Genomic DNA, 21,134 nt, shown 5'->3' on the forward strand with positions numbered 1-21,134 from the left:
GTGTCCAACCTGTGGAGCTCTTGGCTTTGGTATGTCTCCTTTAAGGTGTGTTTTGGACTCGGTCTTCACACAACTTTGACAAATCATACATTGTTTCAAAGCTCCAAGTCTCCAGATTGTATCTGTGCAAAGCATTTCATGTCACTGCAACAGCTGTCGACACAAAGTTGGCTCAAAGATGAAGCTCTGATTTCAACCTGAACAACTGCAGAGGTCATTAGTTATAATTCTCTGATATTACCAATAAAAGTGATTCCTAGTAGTTCCCTTACAGCAGAAGACTTACCAGACCTTTGTCGCCATAAAGTCACAAAACAGTCATTGCTTGTTTAGGTTGAGGCACAAAAACTACTTGATAAGGTTTAGGAAAAAAATATTGTTTGAGTTAGAAGATTAGATTAAAGCTGCTTCACAGGAATGGTCGGGGGTGCGGTTTTAGACATGTTGAAACAATTCTGAGCAACAAGAGACAAATTAGGAAGACAATAAGATGACGTCCATTTTGCATTAGCTGAGGCTCGAACTCACAACCTCTGACACTAATGCTGCGTTTGAGACAACTCACAACTTGGAATCTCCCAGTTGAAAACTCCGAGCGTTCGAGATGCACCTCGCCAGAATAACCAAAAACATGGCGGACTGGGACAAACTTTGCATTCAAAGTGCTTCACGTAAGGCAGACAACTGATTTCTCGGAGAAGTCGGGGTCGATTTTTTTCTCCGATTTCGCCGATTGATGGCGGTCGATTGCACTTTTTCAAGTAGGAAGTTGGAAAAGTCTGACTTCGGACTTGTCTCGGACTTTGAACAAATTATGCCACTTCAGTTCCCGAACTCCTAACCATACTTTAACTATATTGTATTTCCTGCAACTGCAATATCTCCAACTTGAACCACCGTGACAAAGAGCTGTTGTGTAGATAATAAAGAGAATGATAACTAAAGAATAAAAAAATGCATTGTCAATGAGCATGATCTGGGTTTCTGCAGAATTCTTCAACATTGATGTTTTGTCTGGTTGATGCAAAGACGATCAAAAACCTGGACCCTATTACAACCGCATGCACGTGTACATACAGTACATAATACAACCTGTTTTCTCAAGGTCCATGTGAACATGATATACTCATTATGATCATAACCAGGATTTTAAAAGCACATGTAAACATAACCATTCTACGAGAGGAAAGGAACAAATAAAAGTGTCAGAGAGGCCCTGGAGATGGAAAGCAGGATTGGTGGGGACACACCAGAGTAAGGAGGGAGAGAGAAAAAAAAAAACAGAGAACAAAAACGAAGGTTGAGGAGGGCGGGAAGCTTGGAGAAAGCTCTCACTCCTTTTCCAGAGAAAGAGAGTGAGAGATGGAGAGTGAAAGAAAAAGAGAGATGGGGGAGGGAAAGGAGAGTGGGTGTGCCTCTGTGTGTCCCCTCCCTCTGTTATAGAGGTATAGATGGTGCAGGAGCAGCTTTCTGCATCCACAAGTCCAGTCCAGTGAGCTGCACTAGTCCTGAGACCACCAACTCAGAGAAGTAGTCCAGCCACTCCACAACCATCCAGCCTGACTCCTGCAGCTGCAGCACACAGTCACACTCACCCTGTTACCCTAAGACGTATCCAATCAGCGAGTGACCAGCTTGGTGTCTCTGTGTCTGTGTTGTTGCGAGGTCAGATCACAGCAGCTTTTGTTGCACCTGAGATTCAGAGCCGGCCACAGCAGAGGTGATGATGATGAGGATGCAGCACCACTCACACAGCTTTCTGGTCCCTCTCCTCATGGTCTTCATCACTGGGATAGTTCTGTCTGGTCCCTCAACTCCCAACAGGATCAGAGGTAGGTGATACCTGCACTGGTGTAATTGTCTTCCACAGAAATATCCACCACAGGAAATGTTATTGATTGCATGTAAAGTGATGCATTTCTTGTCTGCTCCAATGTTTTGGTCATCATGGTCCTTTGGATGTCCTCTCACAGTCTATAACATCCATCCAAGTGGGAGTGATTGGAGCTCTGTGTTAGCCCTGTGATGCACTGATTGCTTTTCCATGGTCTTACTCTTGCCTTCTGCCAAATGCATGCTGGGACAGGCTTGAAAAGACAATATGTCAGAGTAAGATGGATATTTATTTTGAGGATCGATGACAAGAGTAAAGGCTTTGCAACCATATTGAAACAAGCATTTACTGCAAAGTACATTAAGTGCTGGATGCATTAATACATCTTTGTTCTTTTTGCATGCAAAAAAAATGAAAATGTTGTAGCAGTTTCTGATTTGCAGAAATCCCCTCTGATTTGCACATGTTCAACAAAAGAGGCTGAGGTTTCAAGCTTTTTTTTTTCCTCTGGCACCCTTCTCCCCCTTCTCTTATATCCTTGATATCTGTTAACCTTCCAACTTTACTAGATGCAACCCTGATTACCACATTTGGCTTTAATGTGGTTCTACTCTGTGTTTTCCACAAGGAGAGCAGAGCTGCTAACAAGTGCTGTTTTGATATTGTATTTTTGTATTTCTGCAGTAAAAATGCATTCGAACCCCCAACTGTAAAAGGAAAATGAGCTTTTCTCTATTAAGCCACTTGTTAGGCTTTCACTCTGCCTTGATGAGATACTCTGCACTGTTTTTACAATCCCTGCGGTGTAGCCACACTTCCCTGTAATGAGGAGATCAGGCAGACAAAGGTAAAATAGGTCAGATGCTGCCCACAGTGTCTCCAGGTAGGGGGGGGTCAGGGGGGTTAGGCTTGTAAACCTAATGGGATGGCTTTCCAGGAACCGTGCCCATTAAACAGATAATCAGATGAGTTCTTAAGGTGGCTAATTAGTTTCAGTCATTGCTTCAGGCAAGAGATTTTTTTTATTATTGTTTCCCTCACATCACCTTTGCATTACAGAGAACATGATCTGGCCACATCAGTGAGGATTTTATCAATGATTTGAAGAAAACCCACATATCCCATAATGCAGTGTTTTCTTTTCCTACACACCACAAAGGAAAAGATTATAGTTTATTTAATCTACTCTGCCTGATTAGGTTTCTCACGACATTCCTGGAAAGAAGCAGATTTTCCACAAACATTTTCCATATTGTCTCATTACACACACACGCGCACACACACACACACTGTTATGCATACACACTGAATTCTGCTTTCCATCTCTGTGTCTATGCTTCACAGCCATGCTTTATTTTGCAAGCTAAACTTAGGCGTCCTTTGAAGACTGTGATGGTAGTAAAAGTGATTTGAGGTGAGCAGAGTCGGTATAAAGAGGTAAGCACATTTGAAAACGGTTGTGTGTGTGTGTGTGTGTGTGTGTGTGTGTGTGTGTGTGTGTGTGTGTGTGTGTGTGTGTGTGTGTGTGTGTGTGTGTGTGTGTGTGTGTGTGTGTGTGTAGCTTGCTGGCTGAACTTGGCTTGCAGACAATTCTCAGTGTGCAGCTCTGGGACTTAGATGAAAGGGGCCGTCTGTGTTTTTGCTCTGGAAGGAGAGTTAAACGTCCGTATCTCTGTTCCTCTTGGATCAAGCACAGGGGTTTTTAGAAGGAAACATGCAAAATGTGTGTTTGCTTTATTGCCATAGATATCATAGCTTAATGCACAGGAGAGTTGACAGGTCTAATAGTGTTGGATGATCTGTGCTTCAGCATTTAAACTAATCCATATAAATGAATGTGCGACAGTCTGTATCCAAATGAGTCTAATCTCTTGTAATGAAGGAAATTACTTGCGGCCAACTCATTTCAGGATAACGTATGGAGTGGAAACTACTGCTGAGCAAGAACATGGCCCTGTTTCATGCACATATTAATGAGATGGGGATATGGAAGGATGAATTTAAAGCTCTTCGGGAAGTTGAAAAAGGATCAGGTTAATGGAAAGATGGCCGCTGACACATATACTGTAGGACGGCAGAGATTGAGAGAAGGAGGCAAAGTATGGGATGGAGCAACGCCACAGGGGAAGGGAAAACAGCTGTGGCTCCGTCGAATCTGTCAGGGGGGATATATGGTGTGAGACCAGAGAGACCTGCATGGAAGCAGCCAAGGCAGTCGGGGTGGGGGGTGTGGGGAGTACAATCCCAGGCACAGCTCTGCTCTGCTTGGGCCACAAGGTGAAGCCTCTATGGGCCCAAGCGATGTGATTGTTCCAGAGGAGGCCAGAATCAAAGAGGCTCCTGGTGAATGACAGTAGATATTCAGAGGGCTGAGTTACCCCAGTCTGCAGGCTCAGGTTGTTCCCGTTAGAGCCAGTACAGGTCAGCTCAGCTGTCATTTGCCTGCCACCAGCCAGTGACTTATTTCGAAACCCTCGCTGCTCCGGCTGGCACGAGACTCTGGAGGGATTTTCACACTTCATTGCCCTAAATGAAGGTGACTGTTTCACCAAAAGGCCATAAAACATCTGTGTCTCTGTCTCTGCTGAGCAGGAAGCCAAGTTATCCTCTCCGACTCTCCTCGTCCAGGACGGAAACCCGAGAGGCTGAAATACTGTACGCCAGAGCTGCGTAAAATCACTGAGACCTAGGGCACCGTGCACACAAAGGCATGGTATTGTGTGTGTGTGTGTGTAATTGTGCTGGGAAGACTGTCAGCAACGGTCAGTTTGATTGATTCTATGGATTTGTGTGTGAAGTGTGTGATGTATGGATGTCGTCGAGCAATATATCACACGAAAATGAAGAGTTTCTACCCTCATTTAGCCAGATGGATTTACAGTCAGTTCAGCTCAGCTGCTCAAGACAAACTGACATGACTTCATGACTCTGTGTCACTTCCATCCACCAAAATTACCAGATTTAATTTCAACAAAGAGCGGAAAAGTTCTTTTCCATTGCATATTGTGAAAACAAAACAAGCCTTGTATTCCTGCGCCAGCTTTTTCTCTCTTTTCCTTTTTTTTCTTTTTGAGGTTTTGCTTTGGATATTTATAGTTCATTAGTTTACACATCAGCCTCATCGGAAAAGTCTTGAGATGATCTCAGTGAATTTATTCTCAAAGTGTTTACTCTCGTGTAGTCCTCCTCCACATCTGAACCAAAAAAAAGAGAGAGAGAGAGACAGTTGAGCACGAGAGAGCTGCCAGTGGTGCAAGTCTGTGGTTTGACAGTAAATCAGGATGAGTTGATGCCAAACCTGCACATACTGTAGGGATGCACGTTGTAATATTTATTTTCAAAACACCCAACGTACATAAAAACATGGTGATGGGAGCTTGTTATCCTGGTAACCCCATTAACCTAGTCCCTCGCCCCCCGGAGGATCGTTCATCACCGCTGACGAGCCAAGATAGCCGCTCCGCCGAGCCAAGACGGGGTTTCCAGTTTCAGGGTGTTTCTCTTTGTCAGGCCAGTGGGATTACATCGTCCGGCTGTTGGACCAAAACAGGACGAACACACTGGTGAAATAGTTGTTGAACAATGTGCCATTTGTTTATTGCATAATCTGATGTGTTTACTGGCCGACAGCCAGCGTTATGATGGATCGGAATGTACAGTTATTGACGATGGGTTAGTTACGTTCTCTAGGAGGAGAGTAGACTGTAATTTAATTGAAGAGATTAGTCTTCAGTGTGAGATTATAGCAAATTATATAATAGATTGCGACCCCACAAACCCATTGTGAGTGGTACTGTTTTTGTGGAAGCATCTCCATAACATACAGATGAAAACACAGATGTATTGTTTCTCTGTATTGCGTTTAATAGCATTATTTCTGCTGCTCCAAATCTTTCTCTATGATAGATTGGTCATTAACTCTTCTATATGAGAGTCCAAGTTGAAACAGACACAGAAAGACTGCAAACCATCTTATTTCTCTTTGCAGCTGTTTCGTTTAAGTTACAGTGTGATCGTTTTGAGTTTATACAGTATGTTTTCATTTTGCGTCTCTTAAGTTCTCGATTTCCATCTTTTAGTGGTTTTTGTTGTCATTGTGCATCTCATTGTGGTAACTTTTCATCTAGTTTTGCATCTCTCAGTAGATAATGTGTTGCTCTTTGTGCACTTCGCTGTCACCTGCTTTTTCTTTATGTCTCTTTGTATTTGTTAAGCGTCACTAAATAGTTTGCTGTATCAACTTTCCAGCTAGAAATGTTAACAGCCACTTCAAACAGAAGCTCTGTTCTGCCAAGCAGACCTGTTCACTCACCCATCCATAGCCACTAAGCCCAAGACTGTGGGTTTAATTATTCTGCAGTTTCATGTCTTTTGTTAAGGTTGTAAATCTTCAGGGATCTCATGTGTTAGATGGGGTCAGTCACCAGCAGAGCTGCGCTAATGAAGGATTTAAATTCAAATCCTTTTCATTATTTTCTTCACATTTCATCCACACAAACACACACAACATGACTTTGTGGCCTAGCACTTTTTTTCTGATTAGAAAAATGTCAGTCATTTTCCTTTCTGTCGTAGTTGATTGATCACCAGCACTGTGACTGGATCTGTTCCCAAAAGCTTTATTCATTTTACTCTGGAAATACTGATAAGTCTTAACAGTCCCTAAGTGGTGTGTGGGCCAAATGGCCTTGCCTTGGATGGGCTGTAGTGGGGTTGAGCCAGTGTTTGCTTGTACTGGAGTTAAAAACGGGCTGCCAAATCTTTCCTAATGTTACATACACTCGGAGCCCCTCTCCCTCTGAGCCCATGTTGCTCATGTTTTATCGGAAATATTGATGAGAAAATCAAAACAAATGCAGTTTTGATGGGAAACACATCGCTGGAAAAGCATGAGGGTATTTTTCAAATCCAGGGCTTCCCCCTCTTTCACTGTCAGTGTCTGTTTTGGCATCTGGCAGCTGCTGGCATCGGTCCTTATGAAAAGTTCCACTATTTCATTTAAGGCTTTGAAGCGTTAATCTGAGCCAAGGACGTGCTGTGGAGAAATATTGTACAAGTCATAATCCAGGCAGAGAGGTCTTTGTTTTAAGCCTTGTAGACTATGAGAGGTGGAGGTTTAGCCCCCATAGACTCGTTTGTAATTTCCACTGTGGTATAATAATGATAGAAACAGGGGAGATGGAAATATAATTGATTTTAATGGATTGGTCATGATTCGAAAAAAGCAGAAATACAATTTAATAAAAGGAGATTTCATTTGACAAACCTGTGTATCTATATTTTATCACTAATAGTCAGCATTCATCATCCAAGTATTTACTGGTTTTACATGCTGACAAAGCCAACTGTCAGTCGCGCTCCTGGCTCAGCTGCACGCATCTGTGTTTTCTGATGCATGCATGCCTGTTACAAACTAGCTAATCATTAGCATACCGAATTCTTGGCAAGTTTGGAGGGGGCCACATGGCAGAGGCAAGTAATGAGAGAAAAAAAATAAACAAATTCTTGCATGCATTGTGCTTGCAGAGATTTGAACTTACTTCTCTGCTACAGTATGTCATGCTTCTCTATCATGTGGACTGACTGCATGCATTAATGGAAGAGATCAATCCAGTTTAGCTTTAATTACAGGCAAGAATGTTTGAGTTTGCTTGGTTGGCAGAAACTGAAGTTCATCACTTAAATGGTATACAGAGCTGTGATGAATGAAGACTATCATATCACAACCCGCCTTTGGCAGAGATGCTGCAGAGCTGGATAATAGGATGAGTGTTGTGAACTTCACCAAAACTTTGACATGGACCCCTGGAGAAATTGGCAGCTGATACCCCCCCCCCCAAGTCCAGCCTTTGTGACTCAAAACATTCAAGTTTCTGCAAATGCCAAGTCACAAATGCCACTGCCTATGTGGCACTATGCAATTGCCTGGCTGTCGTCCTTTGTCGTCTACAGTTTTTTGGACACCGTTCACACCCGGCTTTTCCACTGCCTTGGGTGTTCTCCTTGGACCCTGCACTGTCAGTGACCTCAGCGAGCTTACACCCTCCAAAAACAACAGCAAACTGATTTAACGCTCGATAACTATCACAAACAAAGCCACAGTGTTCCCTTGGAAAAGCAAGAAAACAAATATAGCTGTCCTATCGGACGTAAATTATGTTGCTGTTGTTTACTGAATAAAAGTCCTCACTAAACACCATCAAGAACAGCAAAGCAGCTTTCTCAAAATCATGAACCTTTGGTAACATTTTAAATTTTCATTGATCAGTGTAAGAGGTGTACATGCATACTCGCAGTACATAATAGTCACATATACGGTACATTAGGCATGGAAGGTCATGAAAAAACAAAAACAAGGCAATTCAAAGTCATTAACATAAGACATAAAAAGATATAAAATAAACACAAAGCAATAATCAACCTATAAAATACCATGAAAAACTTAATTGAAATATAAACATTCTGAAACTTTTTCCTCCTGTTGTTTCTTGTCAATCAATAAGCCTTTCTGTTGGCTACAATCCGCATGACTCTTTTTTTTGTTAAACAAATCAAGCTTTTTGAGCTTCAGAGTCAACGGCTGGAGTGGAAGTCAAAATTTTCACAGTGGTGTTGACCAGTATGAACCGTCTCCCTTGTGTAATCTCTCTTGGCTTTGGTTTATTACAGTCCACCCTTCGATTTCTGTCCTCACCTGATATCTGTCCCAAGACTCTGCTGATTAGGACTGTATCCTGTAGAAGTCACTTCTGGCAGAAAATGAGCAGTTTCCTGTAAATGTGACATCAGTGTCTGTGTGTGTGTGTGCACGTGTGTGTGTGTCTGAGAGAGAGACAGAAGTATTGTCTGTTAGTGAATGTACTATCTCATACCACTCTCTTGTGAACTGTACACATGCTCAGCGTTGCCTCACTGAACTCATGTCTTAATAACACAAGTTCACATTTCAAATTCCACTTTTGAGACAAACATCTTACACCCATTTACAGTACAGCTCATATAGAAACTGTAACATACACTGTTTACGATGCTCGTAGGTGGCAGATCCTTAATGTTTGTACGCTCTATAAAAGTAATGTTCTCACCCGCTTAGAAATCTCTCAATAAAAAGTGCTTTTATGTACTTCTCCCAGCGTTGTGCTCTCTTAATAAACTCACCATTGTTAGCTCTCAGTAAAACTTACACCTCAGCAAGACTTAAGAAAGCTGAAGGAAATCCGCATTTGACTGAATGTACGTCGAGAGTGTACCTGTGAAGTGATGGAGAACAGACTGTGAGAAGTGTTGAATCTGGAAAGGTCCAGGTCACATTTATGTAATTCAGTCGTCTTTCTTGCGAGCTTTCCATTCAGGAGAAAAGAAATTAGTTTGAGGGCGGCTGCTGATTCAGATTTAAAAAAAAAAAAAAATCTCTTTGTTAATTTTATGGTATTTGTGGCGTCATCTGCATCTGTGTATTCCAGTATTACATTGGATTTCCCAGTAATAGCTGCATGTGCTGTAGATGATGTCATCAGAAGCTGTGAGATTTCTCCTGGCAAATATTTGTGCCGACGAAGCCTTCGCTGACCGAAAGCGTCATCATCGTTAAATTCTTGCACTAGACTTTTTTTCCTCGTTTCCTCCATGTTTTATATGTTGGGCTCTTAGAAGTCTCGCAGAAAATGAATGGAAACATTTGTGTCTTCTCACCAGTCCGACGTCAGAACATGAAGGTTCGCATCAGTGCCACCGGAGACACCATCGTCATGAAGTTCTTGCGTCCCAATGCCGACACCAAACTTGAGGGCTACATCCTGGGCTACGGCGGCAGCATGTTCTCCAAACAGTTCATCCAGCTGCCTGAGAACGGACAGCCGTTTGAGAATGAGTTTGGTGAGGAAGTCGGTCAATTTGTGTGTTGTGCATTGTACACCCTCTAGAATGTTACTCACCTCTAGTTTATTCTAATGTTTTTAGATGCTGAGCCCAAGTACCTCATCGCCGTCCAGCCCATCCCAACCAATGATGTGAAAAAACAGTGCACAGGTAAATACTTTTAAAGGAAAAAATCAAAGTGACACACAACCGTGGAAATGCGTTTATGTACAAAATGTGTCTGTGTGATTTCAGGTAAAGTGGACCTGGAGAAACCGCTTCACTTAGTCATTGGGTCGGTGACACCCACGTCAGTGCTCCTGTCCTGGGGGACGCTGCTGAAAACTCCTTATGAAGGCAACATCATGAATGACTGTCTCGAGGATGGGTGAGCTTTCACACCAAGAAGGACACACACACACCAGGACACACACACATCTCACACAATAAGGAGGCACATCTGCATGGAAATTTTCAGCCTTTTCAGATTTGATAAGCATGGAAACAGATGGTGAAAAGGTGAAGTTCACCCACGTAACGCAGTTTACAGAATGTGACATGGTTTTCCAGCTCTAAAATAGGTCACCACATTTAAACTTCATGCAATAAAACATTTCTGCAGCATCACATAAAAAAAAACCTTCCTAGGTTTTGTGTCTAATAAAGTTTCTTATACTGTATATCTTCTGATATGAAGAAATGGGAAGCACACTCTTGTCCCAGAGTCATGTGCAGTTCATACAGTGGCAATAACACGCAGCATTACACTACACAGCATGAACACACAACATGGACATATTTGCCAAGTGTGCATAGCACAAGCCAGAGTGAAGCCATCTCTAGAACTGGAATAACGAAGCAATATAGAATATTCCTGTAAGGTTTATACATCTGGAAACACAGTAATGAAGCTGACAAAATGTTTCCAATACAACACAACAAATTTCCTTTGCACTGAAGGTGTGTCTTCATCTACTGACCTATGTCTCTGTCTCAGACACTACACGGTGCGTTATCGTGAGAGGAACAGGAAGTGGAACTACCAGACCTGCCCAACTAGTGACACAGTTATTGACAATCTGAAGCCCAACACAGTCTACGAGTTTGGTGTCCAGCCCAGCTCTAAGGACTCTACTGGAATGTGGAGCAAGCCGGTCATCCACAACAGCAGCATGGGGGGCCTTGAGGGTATGTTTAATATCACTTTACTTACACAGTCCCCTCACCCCTGTTTTTAGTAGCAAAGGGGGAAACAAGTTGAAACAAGTTTTGTACAACATCAGTGGTCTCCAGGTGTTAAAATTAGGCAAACAACAGCCTGAGATGTATTAGACGGTAAGGGAAGAGTCAAAATGTTGGATGTGGGAAAAATGAGCAGTGTCCGAAGGAGGGACAGGGATGTACTGGAGCAAGTCTGATCCGTTACCGCTCCACCTTGGAACTTACAACTCGGTGCCAGATAACACAGGACACCTTCAGGTCTTGTAGAGTCCATGTCTCAGTGGGTTGGAGCTGTGTTGGCCACAGTTTAAAAGGCAGACGTTAGGACTCATTAGTCTATATACTGTATATGTATCTATAGTGTGTAGAAAAAAGAGCAAAAATACTTCCTGTGTGTCCTACAGAATGAAGATGGTTATTTATTTTGATAGTTTGGTCATATTTAATTATCACAAAAGAAAGCAGAGATTGATGCTGGAAGTCTTACTGTTATCTTTGGGACAAAGCGTGATGGACTCTTATTATTTTAGCGAGATTTATCATTCGGCCAGGAGGATTTCTGATTGCTTGTGGACGGAAAATATTTTGATTTCATTAAGAAAACCCTGTGCCTTGTTAGTCACTGGTGCAGAGCGTCACTTCACATTGTTTCTGTTCTGTCTGGTTGTGATAGCCTAAACATTTCTCCAAGACTTTCCCTGTTTGCCACCATTTCTTCACATGGCTGACTGAGCAAACACTGACGATGTCTTCACCGGTGCTTAGTCAGTGCGAGTGACATCACGTAGACACAGAGTGCAGTATAATCCCTGAGACACTGAGACACTTGACAATGTTACTGAATTGAAACCATCTTGTGGTTTACTTTTATTAAGCCAGAGCTATGGAACTTTTTCATTCAGTCATCTAAGATTACTGCGCATCTTGAGCTAATCATGTTTGAAATCTGGTTTTATCTGGTTCTTGACTTTGTTAGTTCAACTTCACTGACTTCTTCTCTGGATCTTCTCTTGTGTTTCTAGAGAAGGCCATCAGGAAAATCTTTAAACGGCCTCTCACTCCTGTGGTATGTATCGGACACACTTTTACATTTCATATTAATACATTAACAACTAATATTATAATATTTTGATACAGAAGAATCTTATTGTATTAATATGTGTCTGCAGGTGGTAACAGTTACGTGCTAAATGAAATAAGTGTAATAAATTGAGAGAAGTGAGACTATACAGGTAGACTTCCATTCAAAATAAATATTTTTGGGGACAGGGTGTGTATTTGGAACTGGCAGTATACTTTGGAGTCTGTGTTGTGCACTTTAGTGAGCTTATGCTATTCTCAGGGCTTGTTTGCCTCATTAATTTTCCATCCAACTGCTCAATGGAAACAGCATCAGTGCAGCCAGGGACGGCCAAGCCAAGAGAACAGTCTGTAGCTAGCTAACTTCTGGAGTAGAATAAAAGAGAGGAAAAAAAGGGAGATTAGATGGAGGGACAGGGGTGGAAGGATAACGGTGTGGAAGTGAGTTGAAAGGGGAAAGGTGGCATTGATTTTCTGACAGGGCATGGCTGCTGTGTCACGTGCTCCTGGCCCCCAAACCCATAAAACATCACAGCTGTTGAGAATCAGCCACAACACTTGCCCTTCAAGAGGGAAACTTTGAATAACAAGCTTCTCACCGGGGATTTTACCAATTCGACACGGAGTGGAAGGCCAAAGTGTTAGGCAACAAAGAGAAAGATGCAGAAAATACGATGACATTGAGGCTAAATGGTAAGATTTTGACTTGTGGCTATTACAAAGACTAATGACCAGTTCTTCCCCTTGTCTTCTTGTCTGTCATCTACCAGAAACCTTTAACACCAGGTCCACACTTCCCCTTTGCTCCTCGCCATGGTAAGCCAATAGAGACACTCTGCTTTTGGTCAAAACCCACTGAACACTTTTAAATACAGCAGCAGCATTTTTATGATTTATTGCTGTTAAGAAATGTCTTCTTCAGCCCTTACTTACTGACCCCTGTTTTAAGACTCAGCACTGAAAGAATTTTAACAAGAACTCTGATTAACTTTCTTATTTTTTTTTACAGAAAGAACCGCTTCGTTTTCACTTCTCACTTTTTAAAAATCACAGTTTTTATTTTGCAGGTTTATTGCATATGCCAAGTGCAGCAAAACTGTTTTTAACTGTGTGTCCATTATGACAGACTTAGTATAGAATGTTATTATAATGTAATGAGTTATTACCCCGTTTAGTAGTTTCCCCCTCATCTCCACTGTATAGTTTAAGACTTGAACCACCACATAAGCTACTCAAAGATTATACATAAACTTAAAATAGCAGGTAACACACCTTTACATAGGTTACATACAAACATACATAGACACACCACCAGAGTGACATCCAGGCCATGTCAGAGTCTTCTACTGTATAACTTAATAACATTGAAGCTCAGACCAGAGGGATCCACAGCATCCAAACTGGCTGCCATACCTTTGTGAAACCTTCCATGTTATCATGAAGGCTATTAGTCAATTTTTCCAAGGGGACTATGTCCATTACCTCCTTGTACCAATCGTCCAATGTAGGACTGTCCTTAGTCTTTCCTGCCATATACAAGAGTATTCCGATGAGTTTCTCGTTGTGACTGTTCCTTGCACTAGACACCGTGGCTGCCAAAACACACTGAAGAGGTGATAGGTCCAAGTTATGTCCAATCAAGGCGTCTGGCTCATTCTTTACCAATTTTTTTAATTTTTTTATCTTCGAACATTTCCAAAACATATGTGCAAAAGTAATTTCTCTGTCACATTTATGACAGTTAGACGAACTGAGACCAAGCCTGCTTCTCATCAAAGGTGTATAATGGAGTCTGTGTAATATTTGAAATTGTCTCTCTCTATCATTATTACAACTCAGATTAGTATTTTTTATGATTCTCGTCCAAGTATCCTCTTCTATCAGACATTACAGATCAATTTCTGTTTTGGTTTTAATGCCCATACAGACAAACTTCGTAACTATCTGGTTAGCTAAAGAAGCTTTTAGGCCCTCCAGTAGTTAGCGAAGTTGAATGACACCTTGGTTACATTACATTACAGTAGAGTCTTCCTTCTGCAGCCCCCCTCGTAGCAGTTTATTGTTTATTCAACCATGTTGTTCTTATTTCTATCTTTTGTGGGTATTGTAGAAATTAATGTTGGCAGTAAGCGAGGTGAAATGGATGCCTAAACATAATTCTTTTTCTTTTTAAGGACTTTGAAGGCATCTCAAGAGTTGACTCCTTGACTTTACTCTCTCCTGCTTTGTCCTTGTCAGTTCTCCCAAACAAGACCCAGGGCAGACTGCCCGTCTCCCGGAACATAGCCCCAAAGACAACTCTTGGTAATCACTTTTCTGACCTAAAACAGAGTTCAGCGGTCAGAAAAAAACTTTATCTTACATCTGACCATTCTACTTGACCTTTCTATCACTGTCCTACTATTTTTTTTATTTTATTTTTTTTACATTATATAGAAATAACAACTTCTCTCCAAGGTCTATTAACATACATTATATTTCTCAGCTCCCACCACAACCACTAGACAGGAATCTTTGTCGACCCCTGGACCCACACTGCCTGTGGTCACCAGACGGCCAATCGGTAAACAGTGAATCATAGCTCTCTTTGAAAAGCTTCATAGCTCTCATCGTGGCTGCAATCATAGACCTGGTGGATTGTAATTGAGAGGCTGTCAGTGCTTTACAGTGTTCTTTGTAATTAGTTGCATGAGCAACAGTGGCATGCTGCAAGTAAGTACAGTAGCTCAGTCCTTCCCGTGGAAACTAGCTGATGGTCTCAGCTATTTTAGTTGCAATCATTGTAAGACAGGTGGCCTTGTCTGCATGGCATTTTAGTAAAACAACAAAGCTTGAAAGGATTCTTAATGATGGTTTTAATTGTCTGTTTTTTCAGCTATTTTTACAATGATTGATTTGCACGATATAATCAACACAATTTAATGACAGGAAATGACTTGAATAGTAAATCTGCTTCACATGCCCACTAACCAACAGCATTATAGAGGTCCCTTTCCAGTTCTTGAGAAAGGAGTTGACTTCTACTGTAGCTGCACAGAGAACCTTGTTAGGGGCTACTTCCAGACTGGTCATATCTCAAATTAACTTATTGTCTCTCTAGATTCTTCTGTATCCGCCCCTCATGTCTTTGCCACTTATAGAAGCCCTTTGAGACAAACTGTTTGTAAAAACGGGCTATACAAATAAAATTGCCTTGCCTTGCCTTGCCTTATAAATCCATCATATTTCTTTTTATATTTTCAGTCAGATCATTCATCGAGATTTTTGCTGATTGCAAACCTGAGGCTTTTGCTTTCAATGCAATGCAGGCGATGGTGTGAAGTCTGCATGAGAAAACTGCATGCACCAGATACCCTCTCTCTCCAGCAGGAACGTCAGAAGTATTATGTCAGAATATCATTCTTTTTCTTTTCTTGAACCTGCATTACCCTCTTGTCCTGTGTCCCCTTCTCCAACATTTTTCTGTTATTATATTCTCAAGTAGCTTGGGTTCTTGTCAGACAAACCAAAAGTGTGGTCATACAAATGCTACTGCAATTTCAGGGCCTGGATAGAGTTCATTACACCCAAATAGATCTGTTGAATTTCAAAGGCTTCGTTCAAGTGCAGCCTAAATTTGAAGGATTGAACTGTTACTGTCAACTCTTTTTGGTCAGGATATTTACCAGGAATTTATATTAAGTCAGTCCAGCATGTGTTGAAATGAAACTGCCAGCTTAGTAATCAATTTCATGCTTTATTGACCATTAAGGGACAATCCTTTACTTGAAGGTTAACAAGGAGTGCCTTCAAGCACCGTAATTTAAGGCTACATTAATCTGAAGAAGAATCTTGGGATCTGACTGTCAGGTTCTCTGAAGTACCCACTTTGATGGGCTGCAGTGTTTGCAGGATCCAGTCCCTGAATTTGGAATATAGAGGGCAGTATATAGAGTTGTTTTAGAGATCTGAGTAGACACTCTACTGTAAATGACCAGAATACCATGCTATTGACTAAGTGCTTTGTCTTCTTTACTAGTTTTCCTTTCTCTCTTTCACACTTGCTTGTTGGTGAATACTTGATCAAATTGAACAATCAATCAATAGTTTGGAGTAGTCCATCAAAATCACAGCAAGCGATTCATCACCAACTATTAAACTCGTATGTGTCATAGTATCTTAGAGGCACAGCCAATGGATTTGGCTGGCTGTCACTCACAAGCATCCTGGCTATGGTAGCTAAGTCTGTCTGTAGTAACACGGCTGTTACATTGCAAATACCTCCATATGGTCTGTCTGCCTTTGAAATTGGACCCCTTCTGTCAGACTCTTGCCAGCCATGAGTTATTGTTTAACCTGTGCTTCAGTCCAAGATCAGCTCTGTGAGTTCTTGAGCCAGTAGCTGTTGGCACTTCTGCTAATTTAAATTTCAGCTGTTTCCAAAGTGTCCTTGTCTTGTTTTCATAATTTTCTAGATAATAAAATGATATTTTGTTTTATTTCATTTTGAAAGGGATCCTTTCCTTCAGAATATTATACTTTACTGCGCAGTATTGTGGCTTCATGGCCATATTTTTTCCTTTCTTAGACAACCCAAGAGGAGGACTCTCCAGATCTGTCTTAACTCCTTTCCTGGAAGTCCCATTAGCTCCCAAGCTACACCCTCCACCACCCATTACACCCACCATGGCATCTGTGCCTTTCCCCCAGACAAATAGACATGGAGGGCACCCTTTGAATAGACCACATCAAAAACCCCAGCCTTTACCAAATTCGGAATTCCAGCCACCCTATCGACCACCACAACCAACGTCCCAATCCCAACAATCTCACCAGCCCCATGGGAAGGCTCAGCCTAAAACAAAACCATTTTCTCCAATTCAGCCTCAATCAAAACCCCCATTAACATCCAAGTCACAACCACAACCTGAACCAAAATCTCAGCCTATACTTAAGACACAGCCTCTACCCAAACCAAAATCTCAAGCAATACCCAAGTCTCAACCACAAGCTGCACCAACATCTGAGCCCATACCTCAGACCGAGCCACAGCCAACATCCCAGCTCATATCCCAGACCCAACCACCAACACCCCAGCCCATAGCCCAGGCTCAACCTTCAGTAAGACCCAGATCGCAGCTCATACCCCAGATTCAACCTCCAGCACGACCAAGATCCCAACCACCATCCCAATCAGTACCCCCAACCAAACCACAACTAGAACTAGCACTTGAGTCTGTACGTAATACCCAACCACAACCAAAATCCCAGGTCATTGTCCAGACTCAACCCCAACCAACATCAAATGTCATACCCCAGACTCAACCTCAACACCAACCAAAATCCCAGCACATAACCCAGACTCAGCCTCAAGCAAAATCAATGCTCGTACCCCTAGTTCAACCTCCACTCCAATCTCCACTCCAACCTCAAGCAACACCTCAGCCTGTACCCCAAACCCTAAGTCAAACACAACCCCAAACACAATCACAAGCACCACCCCAGCCAAAACTCCACAGCCAGCCTCAGTCACAACCTCAGCCAATGTCAGACCTCCAGTTACAGCATCAAACTACAACCCAGCTCCACACTGAGTTACACCACACACCACCTCAACAAAAGACCAACATCCAGCTTCAATTTCAAATTCAACCAACTCCACAGCCCACACCTATGGTAGATACACACACACCTCAAACACCCCAGCACATACCGCATACTCAGCAAGCACTACCAAAGACACATTTACAACCACAACCTCAACCACAATTTCAAACCACAGCTCAGCCACAAATCCAAACACAGCCTCTACGTAAGTCCAACCCACAGCCTCAGCTAAACATCAAGCAGCCTAAGGACGAACCAACAACTAAACCAAAGATTACTTTTCTCCAACCCAAGCCAGAGACACAGCCTCAGCCCAAGAGCCAACCAAAGCCCAAAACCCAGCCTCAGCCCAAGAACCAACCAAAGCCCAAAACCCAGCCTCAACCAAAAGACAAACCCAAGCCCCACTCCAAACCTCAGCCAAAAAAGCAACCAAAGCTTAAACCACAGCCTCAATCAGAAAATCAACCAAAGCCCCAACCAAAAAAGCAACCAAAACATCAACCAAAGGCCCAAACTAGAGACCAACAACAAACTCGACAACAAACACAGTCCCAGTCACAGCCTCAAAGAAAGACTCCAACTCAGCCCGTACCCCATTCTCAACCCAGTCCCCAACCACATCCTCCCCCAAAGACCCAGACTCAATCTGAACCTGATCCTCTGCCCAAGCCACACCCTGCATCTAGACCTCAACCACAACCTGGGCATCCTTTTCAGCCTCAGACCAGGACTGAGCCCACCAAGGTCACTCCAAGGCAGGCATCCCCCACGGGTAAAGACCCCGCATTTTGCCATAAGCAAATTAATCATTAAGACCTTATCTCAAAATTCATTTTAAAAGGGGCATATTCATCAAAATACGCATATGTGATGGATTTTACAGAATACAGAAATAAATAGTTGATAGTGAATTCCACAATTTTTCAGTTAATCTGAAGGATTTGGTAAAATAGAAGAAGATAGTAGATTTTATATTTTGAAATTCCTCTGACACCTGATAAGATGTTCTCAAAAGAACAAATAGACATCATATACACTTGTGACATCTAAATTGGTCTTCCAGAGTTCAGTGTTGTCTGAACAGATGTAAGTTTTTACTTTAATGATAGCAGCAAATATCCTTTCTAGCTTCATCAACTTAAAATCAACACCTCCTTGTGTTTCGACAAAGGGTAGGATATGCCCCCTTTAAAAGTCAAAAATATTTTCATATACATTTTTATCTTAGATTAAAAAGTGAGTTCTCTTTCATACAGCTCCTAGTCCACCAGAAGAGGGCAAGCCTCTACCAAGACCTGCCCTGGCTACAGAGAAAGCCGGTAGTTACAATCATGGTAAATGCCATGACATGTTTGTCGCATCACCATCTCTGCTTCTTCGTTAAGCCACATGGAAGCCCAGTGCTTTCAGTTGTACTTCAAATCACTGGATGATGCCACTGCTTCCCCATTTCCATCTCCATCCTACCACCCTACACACCCCACCCAATCATTGTCCCTCCCTCCGTATGTGCCTCCATTTTCAGTACAGCATAGTCACCTCACCCCTGCCCACTCACAACCATAGCAGTCTGGTCACCTTTTGATTTCATTTGTGCCTCTCTGTCATTTCATTCATTGTCTTCTCGTCTACATTCTTTTTCACTGATGTGTCTGTCATTTATTCCATTTAGGTTAAAGCTGTCAAGCTCTGAAGAGGATCATCCTTAACTTAACTTCCCCAATTGCCTTTCTGCACTTATAGGTACTGGCGTCCTCAGGTCATCCATTGCTGAGGTTCCTCGTTCTCCCATTAACTCATCAGTTCCTGCAGCTGGAAGAAACACCACGCTATCTCGCACCAGGGTTCCTACTCACTCCACACGTGTTGGTGTCAGACCAATCTCTCCATCCAAGACATTCACCTCTTCTCACAGCTCCAGCACAGCCGGGGGTAATGGAGTAATCACTTCCCTTCCTCTTATTCCCTCTGCCCAAGCAACTACCTCAGGTCATCCTCTACTGTCAGCACTCTCTCCTGCTTTTGTCTGCAGCTGTGCATCTACAGGAGAAGACAAACAAAACTAATGGCTCTTGACATAGCACATGAGCTGTGTTGGAATGTGTACAATAGACATTTAAATGCTTATGCCTTTCTCCTTCCCGACCTCTCTCTTCTGCTTCACCTCTTCTCACAGTCCATATGTTCTCCATGCTGTGCCACATGTGCTCGGTGTGTATTTCACACCTTTACCACGAGTAGTAGTGGCATCTCTGGGGTCAGGATCGTTAACATGATTTACGCTCCCTCATGCTGGCCGGGTGGGAAGTATAGCCACAGCACTGGCCAGGACACACCACATTTTACACCAGCCATGCCAAGCCAAGCACTGTGCAGACAGTACAGCCACTGCAGCCAGTTTCTCTCTTTCCTTTCTCCACTCTGTTTCTCTTCCTCTCTTAAACACGCTCACAAACTCCCCAAAGAGTTACAGAAGAGCAGAAAGTCAGAAATGTCAAGAGATAAAGTCATTTCCATTTGTGTATCCAGACCATCTGTAAAAACAGGTTGAAAACACAAACAATTCATAAGCTTTATTGTCACTAACAATGGACAGTAAGATGAGTACACAAATACACAAATAGCATTTTTCTTTCTAACCTTCCTCTTGACACAAAGCATTTTATAACAGACCTTTTTCTCCCTCCAGCAGCCGATGGGGTGCATCATAGGGGCAATGCTCTTCCTAAACCTGTGGTGTGGTCCAAAGAAAATCCTGGTAAACACAAACCAAGATGATCACATTTTCAGTGTTCCCCATTCACTAACCTAAGAGGCGCTGTTATGTCCCGTCCCACACAAGTCACGTTGATCTGTGCTTTTGTTACAAACTTCTCATGCTCTGTGATTTTTCAACTTGTCTGTCAGTGTGATGTTTTGTGTCTGTTGTGGTCTGTGTTGTCCAATATGTATAGCTCCAGTAGCTTTTACATGACTGAGACTGAAGCTATATATGAATCTAATTTGGGTAAAATCCCTTTCGTCTCCACATTATTTAGTTTACTGCACATATGGACCTGTAATCAGGAAATAGTTTGAATTAGTTTGAGAATAGTTTAAGCCTGCTTCTTGTGAAAGGTGAACGTGGTTTGCCCTTTTTTTTTTTTTTTGGTCAATCACATAGTTTCCATTCTGCCAGACAGACTCAGTTAATTAGAGTAATCAAATCCATCTCAAGTAGTAATGCAAACCACCGCATCACATTAATTGTGACGCTCTGCTCACTCCTCGTTGTTGGGAGTTGTGAAGACAGGTTGTGCTTCAGACCCATGTCACAGCTGGCGTGTGTTATTTCTGGAAACTTGGACAGTTTCAGAGGTCTTCAAGGAGTCGCAAGGCTCTCTGGAAGCAGCTCTACAGAAAAGAATAGTTGTTTTGCCTGCCACCCTGCACACACATCCAAGCACAAAGCTCCTTGTGACTGCTTTTACTTTTTTTTCTCTCTAAAGACGTAATCTTCACATAGCTCACCTTCCCGCATCCATGAGGTAAATGACACGCAACTGAGTTATTA

General features: G+C 42.3%; 1 protein-coding gene across 18 annotated transcripts in view; it reads left to right on the forward strand.

Annotated features, from left to right (window-relative positions):
* Positions 1-1,474: 1,474 nt before the first annotated feature.
* abi3bpa (ABI family, member 3 (NESH) binding protein a) overlaps positions 1,475-21,134 on the forward strand; it is a 28,781-nt gene continuing 9,121 nt past the window's right edge. For 2 of the 18 annotated variants that reach the window (XR_015034673.1, XM_085766406.1), the window contains exons 1-13: positions 1,475-1,832; positions 9,530-9,709; positions 9,794-9,862; positions 9,947-10,079; positions 10,689-10,879; positions 11,935-11,978; positions 12,763-12,808; positions 14,231-14,296; positions 14,478-14,555; positions 16,560-18,353; positions 18,838-18,915; positions 19,325-19,513; positions 20,271-20,339. Coding sequence is in view for 16 of the 18 variants with exons in the window: in XM_085766406.1 (XP_085622532.1) it covers positions 1,724-1,832; positions 9,530-9,709; positions 9,794-9,862; positions 9,947-10,079; positions 10,689-10,879; positions 11,935-11,978; positions 12,763-12,808; positions 14,231-14,296; positions 14,478-14,555; positions 16,560-18,353; positions 18,838-18,915; positions 19,325-19,513; positions 20,271-20,339 (3,046 nt within the window). In the remaining 2 variants the exon portion in view is untranslated. The remainder of the gene's footprint in view (positions 1,833-9,529; positions 9,710-9,793; positions 9,863-9,946; positions 10,080-10,688; positions 10,880-11,934; positions 11,979-12,762; positions 12,809-14,230; positions 14,297-14,477; positions 14,556-16,559; positions 18,354-18,837; positions 18,916-19,324; positions 19,514-20,270; positions 20,340-21,134) is intronic. The other 16 variants (XR_015034674.1, XM_085766407.1, XM_085766410.1 and 13 more) reach the window with 15 other exon arrangements.

This window comes from Trachurus japonicus, chromosome 21 (genome assembly GCF_045865225.1).
Source record: "Trachurus japonicus isolate A0001 chromosome 21, Traja_1.0".
Taxonomy (NCBI): Eukaryota; Metazoa; Chordata; class Actinopteri; order Carangiformes; family Carangidae; genus Trachurus; species Trachurus japonicus.